Source organism: Chanodichthys erythropterus, chromosome 6, assembly GCF_024489055.1.
Source record: "Chanodichthys erythropterus isolate Z2021 chromosome 6, ASM2448905v1, whole genome shotgun sequence".
Classification (NCBI taxonomy): Eukaryota; Metazoa; Chordata; class Actinopteri; order Cypriniformes; family Xenocyprididae; genus Chanodichthys; species Chanodichthys erythropterus.
The window spans coordinates 7,338,860-7,352,035 of NC_090226.1; the positions used below are offsets into that span (position 1 = coordinate 7,338,860).

At 37.7% G+C, this 13,176-nt stretch overlaps 1 protein-coding gene across 1 annotated transcript in view; it reads right to left on the reverse strand.

Moving 5' to 3' along the window:
* Window positions 1-13,176, reverse strand: part of zmat3 (zinc finger, matrin-type 3) — a 16,301-nt gene continuing 3,125 nt past the window's right edge. The window contains exons 3-7 of the mRNA XM_067387935.1: window positions 8,605-8,960; window positions 8,178-8,324; window positions 5,959-6,125; window positions 4,500-4,594; window positions 1-3,101 (exon numbers count right to left, since the gene is read on the reverse strand). Coding sequence (XP_067244036.1) covers window positions 2,893-3,101; window positions 4,500-4,594; window positions 5,959-6,125; window positions 8,178-8,324; window positions 8,605-8,960 — 974 coding nt within the window. The 3' untranslated portion in view covers window positions 1-2,892. The remainder of the gene's footprint in view (window positions 3,102-4,499; window positions 4,595-5,958; window positions 6,126-8,177; window positions 8,325-8,604; window positions 8,961-13,176) is intronic.

Below are 13,176 nucleotides of genomic sequence, written 5' to 3' on the forward strand. Positions count from 1 at the left end.
TCAAGACATTGAACCACTGTTTAATACATCTCGAGGGGAAAAAGGAAAAGGTTAGATAAATATCATCACATCATCTGTATTGCACTCAGACCGGTAATGGACATGAAAAGGCAACCATTATACTGTATAAGAACATGTCTTCAAAAGGCGCTACAGCTAGATTTTATTTTGATGCACCTCAAAATAAAATGTGTCTGCTAGTCCTTTAAAAAACATTAATACGACTCAATATCAACAACAACAAAAAACCCAGTGCAAATTAAAACAGAGGTATTAATGGATGGGAATAAATCGCGATTGGCTTGAAGGAAAAAGACTGATGGGATTCTCCATTGGGGGAGAACCTATAGTGTCCCTGCTGAGGTCCTTTGGGAAGGTCTGTTTCCAGACCAGGGTCACAACTTCCTGACCGCACAAAACACAAAACAGGATATGGCTTGCCTCTGGTGAATCTCTGGGAGAAAATACAATGACTGCCAGTAGAGAACACCAGCATAGTTTTACAGCTGTAGTGCTCATGTGGATAATGCAGGTTCTAGTCCAGCTTGCGACATGTCGTGATCCCATTCCTTCTCTCTAACCATTTCCTGTTGCCTTTCTGCTGTTTATCCACTGCAAGTGGCAAAATCGTTTTTACCATCAAATCATCAAACTGATGATCAGTGGTGCATATATAGATTAATCTGCACTATGAACATGTTAAATTAGCATTTAACATGTTTAAAATGCAAAGTGGTCTTTTTATATCAACATATACATATGAAACAAATCACCACATTTATATAAAAAGAGCTTGTCGTAAATGTTCAGTACTTGAATACGCAAAACATTACTCGTTACGAAGGACTGGAAGTCCCTTCTACTGGAAACATATTCAAAGCAGAACAACATGAAATGTTCAACATCACAGTTGAGTAGGCTTTATACTCCGAGGCACATTTAAGATGTCTTCACGGCTCCGCTGAGTCCATTTCTCTCCCATAAGTCCCCTGTGATGATTCCCACTGTAAACATTTGATTTGAATGAATGTAGATGTCTGCGTAATTATATATAGCATGTCATGAACTTCTTATCTCAATACAGTCTTTTCCATCTCTTAGCAAGTGCAATTCAGTTCTGAAATGGTCCTTTTCTTGCAGTGAAATTGTTTTCTTAATATGTACAAGCAGCAATAATTTCATGCAGAACTAATACTAAATCAGAGAAGTATTACAATCGCAAACATTTAGTGACAATGGACTGCAACTCTGAAAAGTGATAGCTTATTTAAGGAGCAACCAAACAGACAGCAAAGGTAAAACTGGGTCACTTCTTCTGTTTATAATATTGTAAATGTCTTTGATAAAATATGTATAGCATTTTAAGTGATAAAATAGGGAAAGGGGAAGGTTTATGCATAAAGTCATGCATCCATAAACAAACAAACATGACGCATGTCAAATTTTTAGTCACCATATAATCAAAATGGACAATATTGCAGTATTTATTATAAATAAATGATTTATCCATGCACATAATTAAAAAAAAAATCCATGTGCCCTCATAATCTTTAATCTAAATAACGTCAGCAACATCTCTTCTCTTCTCGGATGATGTGTTTACTAGAGCGAGGGCGGGGCAACCTGTCACTCACATAGAATCGACCAATAGCAAACCACAACCATCTAATTAATTCCCAATGGACAAAATCACGTTCCACCCAACATTTTTTCCTGTTCAAGAAGCCATTTTCCCTTGGATATACGTCACAATAGAGAAGAGAAGAGTATCGCTACTTCCGTTTCATGGTGACTTTAACAGCTCCTACGTTTTACTCAGTAATTATGGGAGGCAAAAATTTCTAATAGATTTTAGTTTATACTGATATAAAGCTAAGGGGTTCATTGATTATTTTTGTCAGATAAGCTTTGGTAGGCCAACTTGAATACTAACAAGTCAGAGGGTTGTGAGGTAGGGGCATGGGCGGCACAGACCTTATTAAAAATAGCCATGTTTTCCATTTCTCCCTTTAGTGTGGGGAGAGATAATCCAAGATGAAAATAAACAACAATCACCCGAATAATTTCATACTGAAGCAAGCTAGTCAATAATATCAGATGTACACCCCAAAACAGACCAAATGATGCTTATTAGATTGAAAATCTCCCACTACATCTAGTAAACGTGTGGTGTGCAAAGCCAGACGGGGGTAGATCTATTGTCATCGCTTTCACAGTACATTCAGCAGGCACGCCGGAGACCTGCGGTGTGGATTCTCCTGGTAATGCAGTCTCTTAACTGAACGTGTGCGTTCTGTAGCTCCTGAAGAAACACAGTGAATCTACGGCTCAGAGTGAGTAGGATTACCACTTCTGTTTGTTTAGGAAACTAATAGATTTGTCCCTTATTGAGGCATCAATTGCACACAAAAAATAGATGAACCTCTCCAAAGAATGTTAGAGGTCAGGTAAGTAATTAGAAGTAAATAAATTAGAATACAAAAAAATGATAGACATATACATACTTCCACTTTGAAAGTATCTAATCCACAACACTGCAGTATACACTAATACTGTATTTGTATACTTGGTGATCTAGGATAAGAATTTACTACTTTCAAGCTAATTAAAAATAATAATTTTTATAATAATTATGAGCATTTCAAACTTTAGATATACCTTATTAAATAAAGCTTCGTCATACTTTTAATGCCACCAATTAATGGTCCTCTCAGTCTGGCACAAAAGCTACTTTTGCTCTGCAGTGTGTGTGAATTTAAGCTCATAAATTGCTTCTAGATTAAAAACAATTAAACATAAAAAATGTAATTTTCCATTTTAAAACAAAAGTGGCTACTTGCAGAAATGCAAGATTATTTCTTCAGGATCTTGGAATCACGCATTGGATGCCTCCTAAGTATATCCCAGATTCTCCATCTCACTACGGTAACGTTGCTCCGACACTCGGCTTTTGTGCTGCTTGCTCTCCAGGTGAAGACGAAACTCGGCTTCCTCGCTGGCACCCGAGTTACACATTGAGCAGTAGAACTGGCCGCTGGGTGTGACGCACATCGCGAGGTCTCGTGGGATACGCTGCCTCGGCCGTGGGTTGTAGTAAGGGCCTGAAACAGAACAGGAAACGGGTCATGTGAATAAAATGAAACATCAAATAAATGGCTACATGAATAAGCGGATATCTAAGATGATGAAATACAGGCTGGAATGCAAAGTCACGCTCTGACTTGGGATTAGGAGCAAATTTTCAGGTTTATACTACTTTTCAAAATTTTTGGGGGCAGTTTAAGCTTTTATTGGGAGAAAACAACACTTTTATTTAAACAAAGAGCATTAAATTGATCAAAGGTGACAGTTAAAGGCACAGTATGTAATTTTTCGCCACTAGAGGTCGCCTGTTCAAAACAAAGGCGTAGCTTGATGATGCCTAGATTGAGCGCGGAATCATGAGACACCTGTTGCACACTGCAGTAACTTACTAGATTAATATTAGAATATCATATAATATAATCAAGAAAGTTGAGTTATATAACAATGATTAGTTTTCTGTCGATGAATGTATCCAAACAGTTGTTCTCTTGTCTAACAAAACATGTAATACATTAAAGCGTCTTTGGTGTTTCCATGGGTTCTACAAAATAAAATAGGAAACCGAGGGTAATGCGGGTATGATGTCACTGATAGGCGACGTCCTGTTTAAAATTGCTTATTTCTCTGGATTTAAACATTCTTGGAAACATTTGCGATCATGCAAGCACACAAATCAACAAAATATATAGCATTGTTCAAGAGGTTTTTGGATATTTTAAACCAAAAATCTAACATATTGTGCCTTTAAGACATTTATGACAAATAAATTCAGATATAATTCAGGTCTCCTGAAAAATATAAAAATATAAAGCAGATACATGCATACTCGGCTGTGTGCCATTCAGAATTGAACTGGGAATGCTTTTTAAATTCCAGTTCACTCCCTGAATTTGCATTAAATTTAAATTGAGGTAAACAGAATGCAAATTGTAGAATTTGAATTTAAGTTAGTAGAATTTAGGAAGTTTAAATCATATGCAAAATCTAACTGCTTTAACAGGGGTAGGTAGTCTATTGAATGCTATGCCGTGTGTTTTTGTGCATATGCGAGGACAGGACCACGGGGCATTGGGGGCATGTGTGTGATTGAGATCTGCCATCGTGTGGGTGACGTTCATGAGCCCGGGTTGACGTGGGGTGGAGTATCGGCTTACATAGACCAAAGCATTGGCATCCAGCCTGCATTTAGCGAGACTAGCGCATTGCGCTACATTAGCACAGGCTGGCAAACTAACACGCGCAGCTGCCAAGCGCTCTGCTGCCAAAGCTCTGATCACAAATGGAGTTTTTGCACCACAGCTTGGACCACTGAGCAGAAAACCGAACCCACGGGACAGTCTCTGGGCAAGATCACATGATGATAAAAATCTGTCTCTCCTAAACTATTTGTTGAGGTAAATCTGTGTAGACAGTACCTGGCATGGCAGTGTTGATATGAGCCCTGCGGTTCTTCATTAATCTGTACTCGTACCCTTCTTTCCGGGGCCGTCTCTGAGCGTCGGACGAGTCTCTGGAAAACACATGATAAGAAAACCAGATTTATCACTTAATAATATGGTTGAGCAATATAAATGAAATCATCTCTTGATAAAGCCTTTTGATGATTTTATATACCTTGATATTTATGAAAATGCTATCAAACGTCTTAAATGTTTATTAACTTCAACCAAACAATGGTTTCTAAGCTGAATATAAAGTTTTTTTAAAGTGCTTAAGTGAAATACAACTCAAACCGAAACAATTAAGGCATATTTTTCATAGTATTAATATATATTAAAATAGAAAACAGATCAAATTGTAATAATAGTTCACAATATTACTGAATATTTTACTAAACAAAAAGAAGAATTAAGAATCATTTTCATGTATATCCACAAATCTAAAAATATTGTTGCAAAGCAAAATAACAATATTTACCAACAAAATGTTTTCAAAAACACTTTAATATATGGAAAATGCTACACACAGTCTTCTGTGAACATTTTAGTGATGAAGGGGATGAATCATTGAATCATTTCATTTCGAATCACTTCATTCAAACGGACAGTTTTGATCTGATTCTCTGAAATCAATCAAATTTACTAACTGAAATTTAAATCAGAGACAATATTAAAACACTCTCATGCTCGCAAGTAACAAGGCAAGAGCGGATCGTGCAATGATTGAAATGACAAAAAATATCATAAATGCTAGGCCCTAATAATAATAATGTAAAAAAATATCTATTTTAATAACACATTCAAATAAAAAATATAAATATATTTTAGCAGTCAAATAAAAAGTTAGAATTGAAATCTTTAAGATATCCAATAAAATGTTTTATATCATCAGCAAAATCACTCAATTTGTTTTGTTTTGAGTAACGGGATTCAAACCTAGCTTAACTAGTCGTCATAAACATGTTTGCTCAGATAGAATCAGACGTTTGGAGTGCAACAGGATGTATCTTCCTGGGTTTATTATCAGGACCGCCCAACTTTAGCCACAGTATGAGTGCCCCACTTATCAATGCAAAACAGCCTGAAGATAAAGCTACCATGAAAAACTTTTTCCTCCATGCAAACCGTCCTGCTAGCTGATGCATAACGTGTACATGGATTTTCTTTTCATCATATTGGTGTAATATCCTAGATTTATTTTAACTTTCCTGTCAACTACCCCTCTCGACAAGAGCAACAAAAGGGGCAATGACCCTGGCGTTTTGGATCTGAAATCACCTCTCAGAGTCTAATCTTGCAGGATGAACTGTATTAACTGATGTCTCAATTTAAAAATGTGGAGAAAAAAAAAAAAACACACCACCCACTTATATGGAAGGATTTTCCATGTTTAAGGGATGTTATATCTGGGAGCGTGTGGGTGTGACAGACTCACAAGGACGTGGCGTTCTGCTGCGCCTCAGCCAGCCGCAGTCTTTTGGCGTGGTTTTTGCCCTGATAGTGCGCCTGGGCCACAGCAGGGGAGCTGAAGGAAGCGTCACACAGCTTGCAGTAGTCGTTTTCCGTGGCCAGTATGACTCTGCTAGCGCCCTTAGAGAGTGGCTGCAGACGGGACAATAACAGGAGAGCTTTTAGAAAGAGTAGAGCGATGAAAGGTGTGCGTCTACAGAGACGTCTCTGATTACTATCACACTGAGCTTAGTGAATAGATGCTTGCAGAGTGACACCGCATGATCAAACTGCACTTAAAGATATTCACAGATAAGGCTGGACGATAAAGCTTCAAAATATATATCTTAACCATTTTCAGCTTTTTGAAGATATACTGTATATATCTGAAATGTTGAAAAATTTGGGATCAGTAAGATTTTTTTAAAGAAATTAATTAATCATTTTATTCAGCAAGGACACATTAAATTGATCAAAAATGACAATAAAGACATTTATAATGTTACAAAATGTTTCCTATTCTATTCCTCAAGAATCACAGTTTCCACAAAAATATTAAAGGTGCCCTAGAATCAAAAATTGAATTTACCTTGGCATAGTTGAATAACAAGAGTTCAGTACATGGAAATGACATACAGTTCGCTATTTTCATAATTAAACACTTGCAGTCTGTATAATGCATAAACACAACTTCATTCTTTATAAATCTCTCCAACAGTGTGTAATGTTAGCTTTAGCCACGGAGCACAGCCTCAAACTCATTCAGAATCAAATGTAATCAACCAAATAAATACTATACTCACATGATCTGATGCATACATGCAGTATGCATGACAAACATCTTGTAAAGGTCCATTTGAGGGTTATATTAGCTGTGTGAACTTTGTAAATGCACTGTATTATAGTTGAGAGCTCGGGGAGCAGGGAGCGCACGATTTAAAGGGGCCGCAGCCTGAATCGGTACATAGTTAATGATGCTTCAAAATAGGCAGTTAAAAAAATGTATTTAAAAAAATCTATGGGGTATTTTTGAGCTGAAACTTAGACTTATATTACATCTTGTAAAAACTGGTTGTAGGGCACCTTTAAGCAGCACAGCTGTTTTCAACATTGGTAATAATAAGAAATGTTTTTTGAACACCAAATCAGCATATAAGAATGATTTCAGAAGGATCACGTGACACTGAATGATGCTGAAAATTCAGCTTTGCCATTACAGAACTTAATTACATTTTAGAATATATTAAAATAGAAAACAGTTATTTTAAATTGTAATAATATTTCACAGTATTACTGTTTTTACTGTATTTTTGATCAAATAAATGCAGCCTTGGTGAAATAATGAGACTTATTTTAAAACTCCAAAATGGGGCGCGAACTCCAAAAGTGGGCGGTACCTCAAAGAAGGGGCGGAGTCTCTACATGCAAACACTTTTGCTTCACCAAATGTTGCTGAATTACATTTCAAAAGAAAAGTTTGTCAATTAAAAACCATTTCTCATTGAAAGATGAATTGAACTTACATAAAATTTAGGCATATGTTAAAGTTATAAAATATGCAATTTAAATACATATGCCTATATAAATAAATATATATTTATATTGAGATATAGCCATTAGCTGAACTTTCATCTTTGAGGGTGGGGGGGGATAGCTCCGTGAGAGGGGAGTCCCAGAGCTCGTGGCCAGTGGCGTTCGGATGGGGCTGAGGGGGAACTCTCATCCTCCTGAGTTTAAAGCTCCGGGTCTCCCTCCCTCATTGAGATTTAAGTGGGATTCCCCCACAAGCCTTGACATGACAAATTAAGTCTTTAGGATCGGCTGTGGACGGAGTTTGTGCTGAATCACGCATGTGTGTCATGTGTCTGTTTGTCAAAGGGAGGAGGCCATGCCCCGTTTTGGAGTTCCCACCCCCATTTGGAAATTTCCAGGCTGCAGCCATACCCTTCTCCCAAATTTAGCCCAGCCCAGTCGGGCGTTCCAAAAGTTAGCTAATTGCACATAAATCACACATTTAAATGCTCTCGCAAGACAAGGAAGTATCGCAAAACTAGTCAATTGATGTGCATTCACAATGTAGCTTTGTTTTACATAGCTACCAACATCATTGTAAAGAAAATGTATATATGTCGTCCAGCCTTTTTCCCAGACAGCCTGAAAAAACACTTGTTCGGACAAAATGCTCCAGCTAAGAGTCATAAGCACCTGGTTGGCAGTCACATTTGCAGAATCTGTGGGTGGAGTGGCTGAGGGTTGCTGGGAAACAGGCTCTACTACCTCTGGTATTCTAATGGGAGGTGGCTGCTGGCTACCAGCATAAAAATTACGCAGCTTCTTACTGTGGTTTTTCCCCTGTAGACAAAACAAAGGATTGATTATGTGCTTTATCACAGCTAAGACTAAAACCGGTCGTCAGGATCTTAAGAAAAACATCTCACTGAAAGAAACCAAAACTGAAAGTAAAAACTCCTTATATGTGAACATACAGTAAAACAATCAAGGCTAACCATTATTTTGGTGTCATCAGACATTGTGCAATCCAAAACCACTTTGTTGATATTAATTTATTATTCTCTTATCTCCATATTCGTATTTTCATTCCTCGTGGACCATAACATGAGTTTTAGATTACCTGATAATGTGCCTGAGCCTGTTGGGCAGAGTTGAGAGTGACGTTACAAAGCTTACAGTACAAAGGCTTGCAAAGCTCTTCCAGAGTTGCTTCCTGGTCAGCGCCCACTGCCTGACCATCTTCCTCAGGGGGCTTTGGACTGAGGACGGGAGGTGCTGGGATTGGTGGGTTGGTCGGCATCTGGAGGTGAGGGGGCGGCTTTACGGCTAGAGGAGTGCAGTGCGCGAATTGCAAGGGGTCCGGAGACATCATCACGGGTGGAGGTCTGAGGTTCTGAGTCGGAGTCATGGCCTGGAAGGGCTGAGGTGGCTGCTGACACATCAAACTAAGAGGCGGCTTCAGAACCGGGTCTGGACCTGGTCAGAATGAGAATATACACTCTTAAAGGATTAGTTCACTTCAGAATTAAAATTTCACATCCAATCACATTGGAAAGGTAATGTAGGCGTCCGACATCCTTTTTTTGTTTGTTTTTTTGTAAAGACCATTTGACTTAGTCTTTGCACGTTTGCTTTGTAAACACTTGCTCGGCACTTCCGTCTACGTCACACATGACCTTTCCAACATGATTACGTAATGTATGGGGCATCACAGAGCAGTGCAAGACGAGCATTTGTGGCTACAAAGTATATAAATTTGTATTTTTTTTTTAGAAAATGACCAATGGTTTTGCTAGATAAGACCATTATTCCTCATTTGGGATCGTGTAGAACCCTTTGAAGCTGTACTGAAACTGCAATTTGTACCTTCAACCTGTTGGTACACGTTGAAGTCCACTATATGGAGAAAAATCTTGGATTGTTTTCCTCAAAAACTTTAATTTGTTTTCGACCAAAGAAAGAAAGACATAAACATCTTGGAAGACATGGGGGTGAAGTAAATTATCAGGAATTTGAATTCTGAAGTGAACTAATCCTTTAAAAATCGAGGTTCCAATAAAAGACCCTTAGAACAACCATTTTGGGTACCCCAAAGAACCTTTCAGTGAACATTTCTTAAAAGAACCATATTTTTCTTAATGTGTGGTCACAAATGACTGAGGTGCCCTTGAGCAAGGCACCTATCCCCAATCGCTCCCCGGGCGCCACAGCAAAAAAGGCTGCCCACTGCTCCGGCTGTGTGTGCCCATATTGTGCAGTGTTTGTGTTTACTACTCACTACTCCTAATGTGTGTGCACTAATTGGATAGGTTAAATGCAGAGGACAAATTCCGAGTATTGACCTTTACATGTCACTTTTACTTTCATTAGTGGAATTTCAACAAAATGTGGGCAAAAAAAGGTCCATTGTCCATTGACAATAGCATAGACATGTATGAAGCACTGTTCACATGCACTGAAGCCACTTTCAAACCAAACAGTTTTCAGTTGGTCAGCACAGTGAATTTGCGTGACCAGCTTCAATTGAATACAAGTGAAATCTGCATGGGGAACTTCCAGAACATCCTTAACCACTGCCCTCCAACTGTGAGCTGGAAATGGTAAAAAGGTTAAGCCCCACCTTCTATTTTTTTTTTTTTAATAAATATTCAATTTCACTTGAAAATATGTCACGATACTTCAAGTGAAGTTGGTCACAACTTCATTATAAAGTTCACGTGGACTTTAATAATCTAAAGAACCTTTTGTGCAATGGAAAGTTTAAAGGTTTATTTTTAAGAGATCTTCCTAGTATCTCAACTTGTTATCTTAGATAGTAGTGAGATTAAATGTAGAGAAAACAAAAGGTTTTTGTCTCCTGCTTCTAAGGTGTTTCTTCTGAGAAAAAGACTCCAGTACTCTTACATGTCTTGTGAATTGCCCTTCGGGGATAAATAAAGTATTTGAAATTGAAATTTGATATCTCCTCTAGTGTTTCAAAAGAGATCTCAATGTTTCAAAAGTCAGATATTCCAATATGAACTCAAACATTTATCAATTAAATCCTCTAAATTATCAGCGCTATACTGTCCACATTAATTCTATACCTCTATATTCTTATATATTTATTCTTAAGTGCAGTCACACTCAAAACAAGCAGCTGGTGAATTTGCATGACTAACTTGAACATGAGGGAAATCTACATTGGGAACTTTTTCACCCTCATGCGAAACTTTATATTGCGCAGATTCCAACTGGAATGACATTATCGATATTTCACCGAGCAGGAACTAAATTATACTACATCTTTAGGAGAAACATCTGATGAAACATAACACAACAAAACTCCTGTAAATACATTGTAATGCAGCAAATGAGCCATTCTAATAATAGAGTGGATGTATATATAAGTGCCATGTCTTGTGTATCACTTTTCCTGTAGCAAGAGTGAATCTTTGCAGTATGGCCTCCTGTAGATGTGATTAGGACTGACTCCTGCCTCCTGAACTCAGCAAGTGTTTGCGCTCTAGAAGATCTGAGGCGAGCGAGTGGGGGGATGGACAGTCAGCTGTTTTGTGGTTGTGTGATATTTCCAGTGTATCAGTTCCGACGGGATCATGACAACAATGATTCAGCCGACCAAAATAGATATAAGAATGCACCAAATGGTTCTGTTTCCGGTCGCTTAGATGGTTAGAAAGGCACTTCTTGGAACTCTTAAATACCACAATGTTTATATCCTTAAATGGAGCTGTTAACATTTTTATTTTTAATGTGTATTTTAAATTTTCAATAGAAAAGTTTCTCAAATGCTCCCCCTGTCCCCAATTCTTTGATCAAACAGATAGTCCTGTCCCCAAACGATCACAATTAGTTGAGTCAAAATGAAATTGCTCAAATAAACAAACTGTTATTTTTCCCTCAAGTGTACTATTGTGCTATAAAGTACTTGAGATGACGTTTAAATCAATATTTACAATCGTTAATTTTTTTTGGAATATTGCAGCATTTATTAACCTGTCACTCACATGAGATCACCGCAATTAACGACAACGATCCAGTCAGTTCCCAATGGACAAAATCAAATCACGTCCTATATTTGTTCTCATTTGAGAAGCCATTTCACTTTAATTAGGGATGAAAATACGACCATAATTTCCATTGCATGCCGACTTTAACTGTGATTGGTTGCTTTTCATGTTGGTCATGCAGATTTTCCTGTCAAAGACTCAGTTCCTGGCAAGAATAAGTTGCAAAGCTTGCAACTTACAACACCGATAGTCAAAAGTCTGGTTAAAAGAATAACCCGTGAATAACCCAAAAATAATAATAATACCCAAAAATTACTTACTCACCCTCAAGTTGTTCTAAACCTGTATGAGTTGCTTTCTTCTGTTGAACACAAAAGATATTTTAAAGAATGGTGGTGATCAAACAGTTGACGGTAGCCATTGACTTCCATAGCAGGAAAAAAATAGAAGAATAGAAGAAATAGAATATAGAAGTCAATGGCTACCGTCAACTGTCTGGTTACCAACATTCTTCAAAAATATCTTCTTTTGTGTCCAACAGAAGAAAGAAACTCATACAGGTTTGGAACAACATAAGGGTGAGTAAATGATGGCAAATTTTTCATTTTTGGGTGAACTATCCCTTTAAATTCTATGATCATTTGCAATATTACAAAAATTAACAATGCCCCACCAATTCACATTATTCTCCTTTTCGACCTGAAAACAAACCTGATATCTCTTGGTCATCAGAGAATACAAGCCCAGAAATAGGTCTAAGTAGAATACAGTCCCAACTCAAGGTCGGGGACACATACCTGCTCTCTCCATCCAGATTAAATCCACTGTTTATTCAGCGGCAATGCAAAGTTTAGTTGGAGCATGGTGACAAACATCTGCTCTTTCATCAGGACTGGTATCAAATATTTTTAGATTTAGAGAGGATTGTTACCGTTGAGCATCTATAATGCAAGGTATGCAGGGCACATGAGAAGGTAAAGCAGTACTATCACTTGATGCTGCAGGTTGTTTTACACCACTCACTGCTGCAAAACACTTCTAAGCTGTTTGTGCATTGTACAGTTGTTCTCTGACAGCATCAATTATTGAGAGCAGAATAAATGCATTACATGCATGGTTGCTCTCTGTGCTTAAGGGACATTTTTTCAGTGCTTATTAAGATCATCAAACATTTAATTCTTCTGTTTTGGCGTATGGATTTGATCAGAACTGTATGGCGTCTCACCATAAGAACCTTCAAACATGATTTGCACAGAACAGAGTGCAATCACATGCAATAAATAAAAACTGGTCTGGTCAGTTAGAAATGACTGACAAGGAGTCTCCTTAAATAAAATCCACAGTAGTTTTGTGAAGACATGGACTGTAGATTGTGATGCGATGGACTCTCAAATGTTTAGAGCTGAACAGTGATAAGCCAAAAATCATAATTGATCTTGCATGCCCCTCCATATCAGCACGGTCATTGGATTCATGTGTGTGTATCTCAAGTGTGACAATAAACCTGCACCCATTCTGCACAAGTTCCTACAGTATATAAGGAATAAATAAATAATTAGTCACTCTGTGTGTAAAACAATATATTGAAAAAGCTTGCATATATGATTTTTGTGACTTATCTAATGCAAACACAACATCCATGCAGAGCTTAAGCAACATATCCTCATATAATGGAAACAACT